General features: G+C 29.7%; 4 protein-coding genes across 5 annotated transcripts; 3 read left to right on the top strand and 1 right to left on the bottom strand.

Moving 5' to 3' along the window:
- Positions 1 to 756: 756 nt before the first annotated feature.
- On the top strand, positions 757 to 7024 carry LOC113790614 (small G protein signaling modulator 2-like). Of its 2 annotated transcripts, none has more exons than XM_027340305.2 (10): positions 757 to 2022; positions 2094 to 2256; positions 2339 to 3104; positions 3182 to 3342; positions 3467 to 3702; positions 3823 to 5153; positions 5251 to 5458; positions 5531 to 5737; positions 5813 to 5980; positions 6066 to 7024. In XM_027340305.2, the coding sequence occupies exons 1-10, from the start codon at positions 1683 to 1685 to the stop codon at positions 6155 to 6157; spliced, it is 3672 nt and encodes a 1223-aa protein (XP_027196106.2). In that variant the 5' UTR covers positions 757 to 1682; the 3' UTR covers positions 6158 to 7024. The 2 variants fall into 2 exon arrangements, with proteins under 2 accessions (XP_027196106.2, XP_027196104.2); XM_027340303.2 differs by having other exon boundaries at positions 758 to 2022; positions 3790 to 5153.
- Positions 6356 to 7069, bottom strand: RpLP2 (ribosomal protein LP2). The gene is made up of 2 exons (XM_027340319.2): positions 6699 to 7069; positions 6356 to 6619 (listed from the first exon to the last, which is right to left on the bottom strand). Exons 1-2 carry the CDS (start codon positions 6868 to 6870, stop codon positions 6450 to 6452), a joined length of 342 nt encoding a protein of 113 aa, XP_027196120.1. The 5' UTR covers positions 6871 to 7069; the 3' UTR covers positions 6356 to 6449.
- A 161-nt stretch (positions 7070 to 7230) lies between these two features.
- LOC113790619 (uncharacterized) lies at positions 7231 to 10309 on the top strand. The gene is made up of 2 exons (XM_027340314.2): positions 7231 to 7727; positions 7837 to 10309. Exons 1-2 carry the CDS (start codon positions 7577 to 7579, stop codon positions 9312 to 9314), a joined length of 1629 nt encoding a protein of 542 aa, XP_027196115.2. The 5' UTR covers positions 7231 to 7576; the 3' UTR covers positions 9315 to 10309.
- Positions 10310 to 10517: 208 nt separating this feature from the next.
- UQCR-C1 (Ubiquinol-cytochrome c reductase core protein 1) lies at positions 10518 to 12188 on the top strand. Its single transcript, XM_027340315.2, has one exon. The coding sequence runs from the start codon at positions 10541 to 10543 to the stop codon at positions 12044 to 12046; it is 1506 nt and encodes a 501-aa protein (XP_027196116.1). The 5' UTR covers positions 10518 to 10540; the 3' UTR covers positions 12047 to 12188.
- The last annotated feature ends 271 nt before the right edge of the window (positions 12189 to 12459 follow it).

Here is a 12459-nt window from a genome sequence, read left to right as displayed (position 1 = left end):
CTATTGATCTGAAACTGCAGTCTAACGATGTTTTTGTTAAAAAAAATTCTATATAATCATTTTATCAGGCAGAAAAAACACAAAAAATCGAACACGTCACCTTAAATCGAACAGAATCAATCGATTCCATTCCATTATATATGATTAGATGTTTTCTTGAATCAATCAATCAATCGATCGAAAAGAAACATAATATTATAATCTATCCAATTGTTTCAAATTGAAGAAAAATATTTCTTTCATCTAAAATCAAAATCATCGACAAAATCAAATAAAACAAAACATTTATCTGATGATAGATTGAAAATAACTATGGATATGAACAAACATACAGTCACGCTACAGTGAATTCGAAAGAATGATAAATTGGAAATTGTAAATATGATGAATACGTTTGCATTCATTATGAAAAAATCATTCAATCATCGATGAATATAGACCGAATCAATACGCAATGTAAACTTCTTTTTTTAATGAGAAAAAAACCACTTTTTTGGGCATTGATATGTTATTTTAAAAAAAAGAAATTCTATTCTATTCTTTGTCTTTTTTTCATGTGCAATGTCTTGGTTTATGTCAACATTATATTCAATTTGAAATGGTTATTATTATTTTGGTTATTATTTATTTTGCACGATTTCCACTTTTTTTCAATCAATTACCTAGTGATTCTATAGAATTTTTTTAGTCTCCTAGCAATAGTTTATTTTTTTTTAATTTCTGCAACCCGAATATGTTAACAAGTGATGAAAACAATTCATTTGCCTAATTCATTGATAATAATAATAGAAAATAAAAGTAGCAGTAGTTGATTCTGTTAGGTGGTTGTTGCGCAAACATAGAGATAAAGCAAAAGTAACAGAGAAAAAATGGTGCTTTCTGGATCGATTCTGGTTCACGTTTGTAGTCATTTGTCAGATGCTGATGATAGTGGTGTTTTTATCATCTTTTCATTGGAGAGCCAGAAAGATAGAGCGAGAGAGGCTTGCACCGTCGCATATTCTTGAATCATTGGAACAACCAGAATGAAAAAAAAACAACTCACCAAATAATATATTACATCAATGGGATCCATTCGTTTTATTTAGTTTATCAAAAATTATTTTTTTCCTTTAAATATAAATACAATATATGTACAGTGTGTACAATCATTCTGAAAATGAGAAAAAATAAATGAATATAGAATGTGATAAAATAGTATTCATCACCATGTTATATTTTTTTTTGGAGCTGTTGGAATCGAATGCAAACAACACGACACATTTTTTTCAATTTTAGTTTTTTTTATTGATTCACATTTTTTTTTGGTTCCAAAATTCTGATTCAACGAACGCACAAAGAATATTTATTTTTTTTCTCATCATCATCATTGATTTAAAAAAATAAAACACGAAACAAATGTAAATGACAACAATATTGAACATGTTTGCAAAATAATTATCAAAGATTTTGTTATTCATCATCGATCAATCATTTCAATCTTGAAACAAAAACTTATTTGACAATTTTCTCATGAAATAAATTTATAAGATTATTATTCTTCATAACATACATACTGATTGATTGAACATTAAACATTGAAACAACTAAAAATAAAAATATCAGAAACCGGAAGCTAGATTGTCGGTATATGTAAAGTGTGTGGAGGAGTGGTTTGCAAAAAATAAAAATAAACAAACAAAATGAAAATGGCCACTAACAATTTGACGACAATGACAACGAGCCACAATAACAGCAACGACATTAATGATAATGATAATGACAATAATTTCAATTCGGAAAATATATCCAAAACAATAACGACAACATCGACAACAACAACAACCACAGCAACAACAACAACAATGATGATGATGACAACAATTTCATCAAATAAATTATCAATGGATCAAAATAATGATGATAAAGAATTGATTGAAAAATTATTACGAATGATTAAACGTGAAGTGAAACAGATTATGGAAGAAGCTGTTACAAGAAAATTTGTACATGAAGATAGTGGAAGTATTACATCATTATGTGGTAAGTTAAAAATTTTGAAAATTTAAAAAACAAAATATTTGAATGAAAAAATAAATTAACAAATAAATTAGCGGCCGTCGATGCTTGTTTATCGCATGGACTAAAACGACGTGCACTTGGCTTATTCAAAACAAATTCAACAACAGCATTATTACAAAAAGTAGCAAAAAATTTTGATATCGCTGCATTGGTATTGAAAAAAGTTCAAGAAATTGAAAATATTGATCCAAATAAGTATGTTTTTTTTTATATCGAGAGTTTCGAAATGATTTTGGTTATAATTTTTTTTAATCTTACTTATAATCCATATTTACAGACGATCATCATCAAGTAGTGATAGTTTACAAAGTCGTAATCGTATGTCATTCAAAATGAAATCAAATCAACAACAACAAACATTAAATAACAACAACAACAACAATAATACGGGAACAATATCATCAAATAATAATAATAGTAACAGTGGTGGCAGTGGCAGTGGTGGTGGTGGAAATCAATCATCATCACCGACAAAATATCGTTTTCTTTGGATAAGAATTGCATTATTTGAAAAATATTTAGTATCAATTGTTGATCATGTTGTTAAGAATAGTTCAAAATATTATGAACGTGATGCATTAGTATCGGATCCTGTTGCTGGACAAATTTTTGCATCCTTATTGGTTGGTCCTTGTGCATTGGATTATACCAAGATAAAAACACAAGATCAATATTGGACTGATCCACCAGCCGATGAATTAGTACAACGTCATCGTATATCATCATCAGTTTGTTTACCAAATCCAGTAACAAATAATTCTACAGCTACTGGAATCAATCAATCAACACCACCATCATCTCGCCGACCATTAGGTATGAATTATAGGAAAAATTTCACCTATACCAATGGTGTTGGCAATGAACAATATCTTCATCATCATTATTATCATCATAATTATGATGAACATCAATCATCAGGATCGCCAATATTACGTACATCATCATCAAACATATGTTGGTCACCAAAAGATTATGTTGAATCATTACATCAAAATTCTAAATCAACATTACTTTATGGAAAAAATAATGTTATCATGCAACCGGTATGTGTAATGTTTGTTGTTATTTAAAACAAACATCATTTAATTATTGAAAAATTTTCAATTATTATTTCATTCAGATCGATGATCAAGAACCGATGCCCGGTTATCTATCATTGCATCAAGATTCAAATGGTCTTAGTATCAAATGGACACCGAATCAATTGATAAATGGCCGAGTTAATCAGCCATCATCGGATGGAAATAATGATGGTTTTTTTAATCATTCAATGGATAAAACGTATGATATTGTTTTTTTATTATCCCATTTTGTTGTATATCAAATCTTGTTAGTCAATAGTGAGAGTTTTTTTTCTGCTTAAAAAATTTACTTTTGCTTGAATGAATTTCATACATTTTTATAGGAGTGCATTCTGGAACTATGCTTTGAATGTAAACGTGGAAAATATTGTCTATCTTCATTGTCATCAACATAAATTAAGCTACAGTTCGATTGTAATGGTTGGACGTGATGGTGTAATGCATCCACCGATAAAATTTCCAAAAGGAGGTCATCTTTTGGCATTTTTATCCTGTCTAGAAAATGGTCTTGTACCATATGGACAATTAGATCCACCACTTTGGTCGGAAAATGGTAAAGGTTTGTTTTTAACAAATTTCTATTTTAATTTCAAACAAAACAAAAACAATTTTCAAGACAAAAACAAAACAAATTTATTAAAATCAGGAAAAATTTTTCCCAAATTACGACGAAAATCAGGACATCATCATAATGGTGAACAACGAAATGATCAACAACAATCATTAGATATGGAATCGGATGATATTACAGCCGATTATGTTTTTCGTGTCATATCGATTAATGATAAACCGGATACAATTAGTGCAGAATTATTCGAACCAAAGTTAACACAAAAACAATCCGAATTTTTGCCAAAAAGTAATGATGAAAATCAACCACAACAACAACAACAACAACAAAAACCTGAAGCATCGCCATCATGTCAACAGATTGAAATTGCAGTGAATGAAACGAAAACTGAAATCGAACAACAACAACAATTCGATAATATACAGAATATTCAATTATTGTGTAATACAATGAAAAAACAAATTATATCAAGAGCATTCTATGGTTGGCTTGCATATTGTCGTCATCTAAAAACAGTACGAACACATTTAGCCGATTTAGTCAATACGAAAATATATCGTATTAATGAACCAACAGATGCATCAAAAGGTATAACAAAAGATTTATGGGAAAATCATATGTTTAGTTCCGTTGGTAAAATATCGATGGATCCAATGGAATTTTATCGGCTAGTTTATTTTGGCGGTATTGAACATTCAATTCGTTCAAAAGTATGGTTATATCTTCTTGGACATTATCATTTTGATGATGATAATGAAGAGAAAAATAAACATGATATTGAAATGCGTGAAAAATATGAAATGATCATGTCGGAATGGTTAGCTGTTGAAGCTATTGTAAGACAACGAGATAAAGAAATTGTTGCAGCAAATCTAGCAAAATTATCTTCAGAAAGTCAAAATGATAGTACTGAAATGTCAGTAGATAAATCAATATATCATCAATCGAACAAAATGTTTACGAATGAAGTTTTTGAAGAAAATGAAGAATTTGAAAGTCGAAAGTCATCGATTCAAAGCAATTCCGAACAAAAAAATATAATTGAAGCTGAATGTCCAATGGTAACCGATGATATTGATGATAATAACAGAGAAAATGAAAAAATGATCATTGAAACAAATCATACAACAAACAATTGCCGAAAACCATTGATAAGACATAATAAAATTAGTGAATCAGTGACAAGTGCAAGCAGTATCACTAGCATTCATCATCAGAATATTATCATCACAAATCCATCGGTTGATCGTATTATACCACCGAATTCATTGGAATCATTAAATCATTATAAATCGAATGGCAACGAAGAAGATGAATCAATCAGATTACCTATCAATTCAATGGAATCTGGAGGTGCTATTAGTAGTGGCGGCGGTGGTGGTGGTGGTGCTGGATCACAATGTGTATCGCCAGCATCATCAAATGGAGGCCTTTATTCGGTAATAATATTTAATGAATTTTTTTTCAAAAACTTTTTCATCCGATTTAATTCAAATTTAATCTTTTTGTTTTTGTTTTTTAACTGTTATGATTTAGAATGAACTTCTTGATCTTTTTTCACTTAACTTACATCGCATTGATAAAGATGTACAACGATGTGATCGTAATTTTTGGTATTTTACAAAAGAAAATTTGGAAAAATTACGAAATATTATGTGTACATATGTTTGGGAACATCTTGACATTGGTTATGTACAAGGAATGTGTGATCTAGTTGCACCATTATTAGTCATATTTGATGATGGTAAAAGAATTTTTTTTTAAATATAAATTTTTTAAAATTGAATATTCAATTTTATTTGATTTTTTTGAATAGAGGTATACACATATAGCTGTTTCTGTAAGCTAATGATACGAATGACTTCCAATTTTCCACACGGTGGTGCTATGGATACACATTTTGCTAATATGCGTTCATTAATACAGATTCTTGATTCAGATATTTTTGAATTGATGCATCAAAATGGTGATTACACACATTTTTATTTCTGTTATCGTTGGTTTCTATTGGATTTTAAGCGAGGTAAAAATTTTATTTTTTAAACAAAATAGAAAAAATTGAGAATTTAATTTTTTTTTAATGTTTAAATCAATATAGAACTGATTTATGCTGATGTATTTTCCGTTTGGGAAACCATATGGGCTGCCAAACATGTTTCATCATCATCATTTGTTTTATTTATTGCATTAGCATTGGTCGAATATTATCGTGATATAATATTGGAAAATAATATGGATTTTACTGATATTATTAAATTTTTCAATGGTAAGCTTAATTGAATTTTTGATTACAAAAAAATGATGATCCATTGTTTGTTTGTTTGGATTATGCTTTTCAAACAACAAAAAAGAAATGGCCGATAGACATGATGCAAAAGCTGTATTGAATATTGCCCGTGACCTGGTACATCAAATTCAAACATTAATGGAAAATGATAAATAAAAATTGAATCAATTTTTAAAATTGTGATTCATCATCATCATCATTGATTTTGTTTGCATTTTTTAAATATTCTTTCTGGTTTTTTTTTGCTTTTAATTCGTTGTGTTCGCGTGCTATATACATTTTATTTGCCAAAAAAATGCGTATTTTAAAAATTGAATAAAAAAATGACATTATTTTTGTTGTTGTTTTTGGAAATTAATCAAAAGATTTTATTTTTGAATTAAATTTTCAGAAAAAAAATGATCATGAAAATAATAAATGGAGCATGAAATGATTGTTTTTCTTAGCTCTAATCGAATAGACCGAAACCCATATCATCATCTTCCTCTTCTTCTTCTTCTTTTTTCTCTTCCTTTTTAGCATCACCGGCAGCAGCACCGGAATCAGCAGCGGCTGCTGCTGCTGGTGCTGCGGCAGCTGCACCACCACCCGATGGAACGGATGCTAATTTTTCCGAACCTATTTTTGTTGAAACAAAAAAAAACAAACGTTAACAATTTTCGAAAAAATAAGCATTGAATTAATTAACAGAACAAACCTTGTGCAATCAATTCATCGATTGATTTTCCCTTTAATTCGGTAACGACTTTTGATAATTTTTCACCATCAACTTCGATACCGACACTGCTCAATATTTTGGTAATATCATCTTTTGATGGACTTTTATTACCACCCAAAACGGCTAACAAATATGCAGCAACGTAACGCATTGTTGATTTTTTAAGTCACTTAAATTGGACACGAAACGCTTTATGCCACAGAAAAAAAGTTTAAAATGATTTCGTAAAAATTTTGAAAATTTATTCCAAAAAAATTAAACAATGTAAATGATCTTTCAGCTCGAGTTGGTGAGTGAATGAAAAATATGAGAGCAACGTGTGAGAATAAAGCATGTGTGTGTGTGTGTTTGGGAAAAGGAAATCCAAAAATTTTATCCACATTCATGCCGATAGATGCCAGGATCATCGTTTACAACTTTGCCCTTCCATATAGAATGTAATCGATTTTTTTTTTTCAATGGCTGTTATATATTACACAATTGAATTGAATGATTTCCCCCGAATAGTTGCGCGCCCATTCCTTCTTATAGGTCTTTTATTGCTCACTCTTGTTTTCACCCATACAAAACTCACACATACACCTTTGTGTGTAAATCAAAACAAAAATGTTGTTGTTGTTCTTGAATTCCATAATCTATGTCAATGGCCCGACAAAAAAAAATCGGCTGATAATTAATTAAATTCATTAAAAATTTGATTTGTTTTCTTTTTTTCTTCTAAATTTTGTGTGAAAAAAATAATAAACGAATAGTGAATTGATCCTGAAAAGAATGATGTTTTTAACCCGATTAACAACAAATGATGAATATTCGACTAAGAATCTCGAATCATCATTTTCTATTTTGATTATGATAAAATGATGCAAAATTATAGTGTTCAATCTCGTCGTAAACATTTTTACACATGTTCATTGTGTTCATACGTTTATATTACATTGGAATCATTACAAAAACATTATTTAAATGTTCATCCAGAAAATAGTTGCGATGCTAAAGAATATGATTCTGGTATTTAAAAAAAATCATTATAACTAAATTTTTTTCATACTGGTTATCATTAATTTATTTACAAATGGAATTTTTTTCTCTTTAATTCTCTTTTGTCTTTTAATCGTAGATCCATTCGAAGATCCGTTAGATGATGATTTTCTTAATTTAAAATCATCGGATAATTTTCGTGAAAAATTACAAACATTTCGTGACAATAATACCGATCATCATACACAAAGTTCATATTACGGCAATAACAATAATAATCATACTTATTCAAATACTAATGATAGTGATCATTTAACCAAAACCAATAACAATCATTATAATCATAATAGTGATGAAATATTTGGAACTATAAATAAAAATCTAAATCACATTGTCGTTATTCAAGATAAAAAAGTACGAAAATCATCATCAAATAGAAAACAAAATGGTGGAAGAAAATATACCAAAAAATCTACGCCAATTTTAACAACATTATCAACAAAGAATCAAAAATTTGAAACAATTTTAACTCCAGCCACATTTATCGTTCAACAACAACAACAATCTAATTCAACAACCGTGCCTATAAATCATAATTCAATTTTATTTGATTCGAATAATCAATTAAAATTTCAAACAATTAATAACAATAATACAGGATTTATTGTGCAACAATCACCAGGAATAAATCTTTTGAATACTACAAACGAATTAGATAATAAGAAAAAAAAGAAGAAATCAAAAGGATTAGAAAAATCTACAAAGAAAAATTCAAAAAATCGTAAACAAGAAGAAAATAATATTAAGAAAAACGGTAAATATCAGTGTGATATTTGTCAGAAAACATTTGTCAACATGTATAACAAACGACGTCATTATGAAATGGTACATAACCAAATTCTACAGAAATTGACGACTACCGCTCAACAACAACAATTACAACAACAGCAACAACAACAACAATCACATCAGGGATTGATTCAGCACCAACAACATCAAAATCATCAGCAACAATTACAACAACTACAACAACAACAATCGCAACAACAGCAACGAACATTACCACCTTCAGCTGTCCAATTTGTACAAACATTTGTACCAACATTAGCGACAACAAATCCATTTGCGGCAAATGCTGCTGCACAACAAATTCTAACAATATCAGCTGAACATGCTGCCGCAAATCCATCAATGATGATGGCTGCTGCTGCATCATCATCATCATTAATGGCAGCAGCCGGTAATCCAGTTGCCGCTGCTTTTCATCACCAACAACAACAGCAACATCTTCATACAACATCGTCCAATACGACGACGGAAAAGGAAAAGAAAACAATTCTTTGTGAAATTTGTAATAAAACATTTTCGACCACTTATAATAAACGACGTCATGATGAAATGGTACATGGTCAAAATTCTGGCCTACGTATGGCGCCAAAATATAAATGTTCATCATGCGATAAAGTGTTCTCATCAATCTATAATAAAACCCGACATGAAAATATTCATAAACCAATCAATGAACGTTTGAAACATATTTGCCCTAAATGTAACAAAGGTTTTACCACATCATTCATACTAAAATCACATTTGCAAAAAATTCATCAAATTCTTTAGAATATTATTATTCATCACATTTGAAAATTACACTAAACATTGAATTTCGAATCCATCATCATCACGACAATAAGGAAGAAAAAATGCTAGACCAAATATATTTTGACTTATATTTCATTCAAATCGATGCGCACAAATGTCATTAATAAAAAATGAATGGCAGCTACTCTTGTTTTTTTTTCTATGGGTAAAATTTCTGTAACATAATTATTGGAAAAAATCCAGCCATTGAAACAGTATTGTCATGTGAAGTATGTTGTCAACATTTATATAATGAAGACTTATAAAAAAGAAAAGAATAATTTCATTCACCATCACCATTCATTCATCACGGTCTTCCGAATACACCTATATATTTTCTCACTACTGCTGGATCTCCTTTTTTTCACTGAAATGACATGAATGATTGACTCATCATTGCATTACACAAACACAATACAATCATTTAATATTACTTTTATAATAATGATGCTATTAGGAATCAAATAGCAAATCATTCCGTTTTTTCATCATCATCATCATCAACATACTCATAATCATGAATATTTTATAAATATAGATAAAGATTGGCTAGATTTTCATCATATGATCATCATTATTAATTAGTATAAAAGAAAAAAATCATTCATCACCATAATCTTGCACGTTTGCATCAAAAGAAAAAAGAATTAACCCAGATTTTTTTCATTTTACTCCTAAATATTCTTGTTTTTCTCACCATTCATCATTAATTGTCAACAGTAACAATAATAATACAGTGGTACCTCGGTTAACGACGATGATCGGTTCCTGAAAAACCGTCGTTAACCAAAATGTTCGTTAACCGAAATACAATGCAATACTTGTTTTTTAATCATCGTTAACCGAAAAAAATCGTCGTTAACGGTCTCCTGACCGAAATCGTTAACCGAAAATTTCGTTAACCGAGGTGTTCGTTAACCGAGGTACCACTGTATGATAATTTATTAAAATTACCTATTTTCTTCTTTTACTCACCCATTCAATTCGTCAATTACTTCGATTCTTGTTCTTTGTCATAATAATTTGCATACAAAAACAAATTTTTCGTTTGTATTCTTGATTCGTATCAAATTAAAGTAAAAAAAATGACTGAATGATGTTTGTTTTGATTTTTGGATATAAATATTCGACGGCTAACAATTCGAATTTTGGAATATATTCTTTCTATTTTTACCCAATTTGATCACACATGTTCCAATAGTTGAATGCATGCATTGAATCATCATGTGATCATTGTAAATTCTTGTTCAGTTTCACAAATAAAAAGTTTCATCGTAATCATGTCCTATCGAAATTTTATTCGTCATTTCAATCGAAATATTCGCTTGATAAAACCAACAACAAATAAGCTAATAAAATTTGAAAATAATGCTCGTTTGCTTCATCATCAACAAAAACATCAACCGGAAATTTTAAATGTTCCCGAAACTAAAGTTTCGACAATATCAAATGGAATTCGTGTAGTGACCGAAGATTCAGGCATTCCGACCTGTACGATCGGCTTATGGATTGATGCAGGTAGTCGATATGAAACACCAGAAAATAATGGTGTCGCACATTTTCTTGAACATATGGCCTTTAAAGGAACGCAGAAACGAACTCAAATGCAATTAGAATTAGAAATTGAAAATATGGGTGCCCATCTGAATGCCTATACATCACGTGAACAGACTGTTTATTATGCCAAATGTCTTCAAAATGATATCAAAAATTCTTTGGATATATTGGCCGACATTATACAGCGTTCGAAATTCGGAAAAGAAGAAATCGAACGTGAACGAAGTGTAATATTACGCGAAATGCAAGAAGTGGAAAATAATCTTCAAGAAGTTGTTTTTGATCATTTACATGATGTCGCATTCCGTGACACACCATTAGGAATGACAATTTTAGGTCCGATCGAAAATATCCAACGAATCAATCGTAATGATTTAATTAGCTATATAAATACACATTATAAAGGACCACGAATTGTTGTAGCTGGTGCTGGTGGTACTCATCATGATCAGATTGTTGAATTAGTTGATTTTTATTTTGGTGAAATGGATCGTGATGCATCGAATATTCGACCAGAACCATGTCGATATCAAGGTGGTGATGTTCGTTTAAATGATCCATCAATGAATCTTATTTATGGTGCATTAGCAGTTGAAGCAACCGGTTGGATTAATGCGGATAATATTGTTCTAATGATTGCTAACACATTAATCGGTTCATGGGATCGATCATTAGGTGGTGGTTTTAATAGTTTTTCTTATTTAGCACAAACCTCAATGCAAAAAGATCTTTGCAATAGTTTTCAATCATTCAATACCTGTTATAAAGATACAGGATTATGGGGTGTATATTTTATTGGCGATAAAACAAAAACAAATTCATTCATTCAACATCTAATTCAACAATGGCAACAATTATGTACAGATGTTACTGAAGAAGAATTGGAAAGAGCTAAAAATCTATTGAAAACAAATATGATGCTACAATTGGATGGATCGACTCAAATCTGTGAAGATATTGGTCGTCAAATGTTATGTTATGGACGACGAATATCATCCATTGAAATTGAATCTCGTATTGATTCAATTGATTTAGATTATTTCAAAAAAATATGCCAACAATATATTCGAAATCGTCGACCAGTATTGGCTATTGTTGGTCCAACCGATTCAATCGAATCATATGATCATATTGAACAATCAATGAAATGGTAGTAAAAAATAGTTCATTTATCTAGGTTTTTTTTAATAAAAAAAAAATCATTGCTGTTGTTTCCTTCTCCACCCACCATATTGTAATGAAATTTTCTTTTTTATCTAAAAACGTTATATTAAAAATGATTATTTTTCAATTTCATTTCAATTTAGTTGAGTGATTTTTTTTGTTGTATTTATTCTATTTCCATTTAACCCAATGTTTTTCTTTCTTTCTTTTTTTGATTTGATTTTTCGGATCGAATGTCTTGTCAACAAACGAAATAAATGCAAAAAAGTAGTGAGGGGATGGAAATAGGAAAATTGCAAAATTAGTTTTTTTTTTTTGTGTGTGTGTGTGTGTTTGCTGTTCGATAATATGCCAATCATTTATATGTATGTTTTGCAAATGAAAATTCGATGACTTCGAATGA

Source organism: Dermatophagoides pteronyssinus, unplaced genomic scaffold, assembly GCF_027571235.1.
Source record: "Dermatophagoides pteronyssinus isolate colony J.1.1.1.1 unplaced genomic scaffold, Derpt_VIB-CSIC_2022.12 sq0013, whole genome shotgun sequence".
In the NCBI taxonomy this organism is placed as follows: Eukaryota; Metazoa; Arthropoda; class Arachnida; order Sarcoptiformes; family Pyroglyphidae; genus Dermatophagoides; species Dermatophagoides pteronyssinus.
The sequence above is the reverse complement of the archived record's forward strand: the minus strand, read 5'-3'. Positions and strand labels throughout refer to the sequence as shown.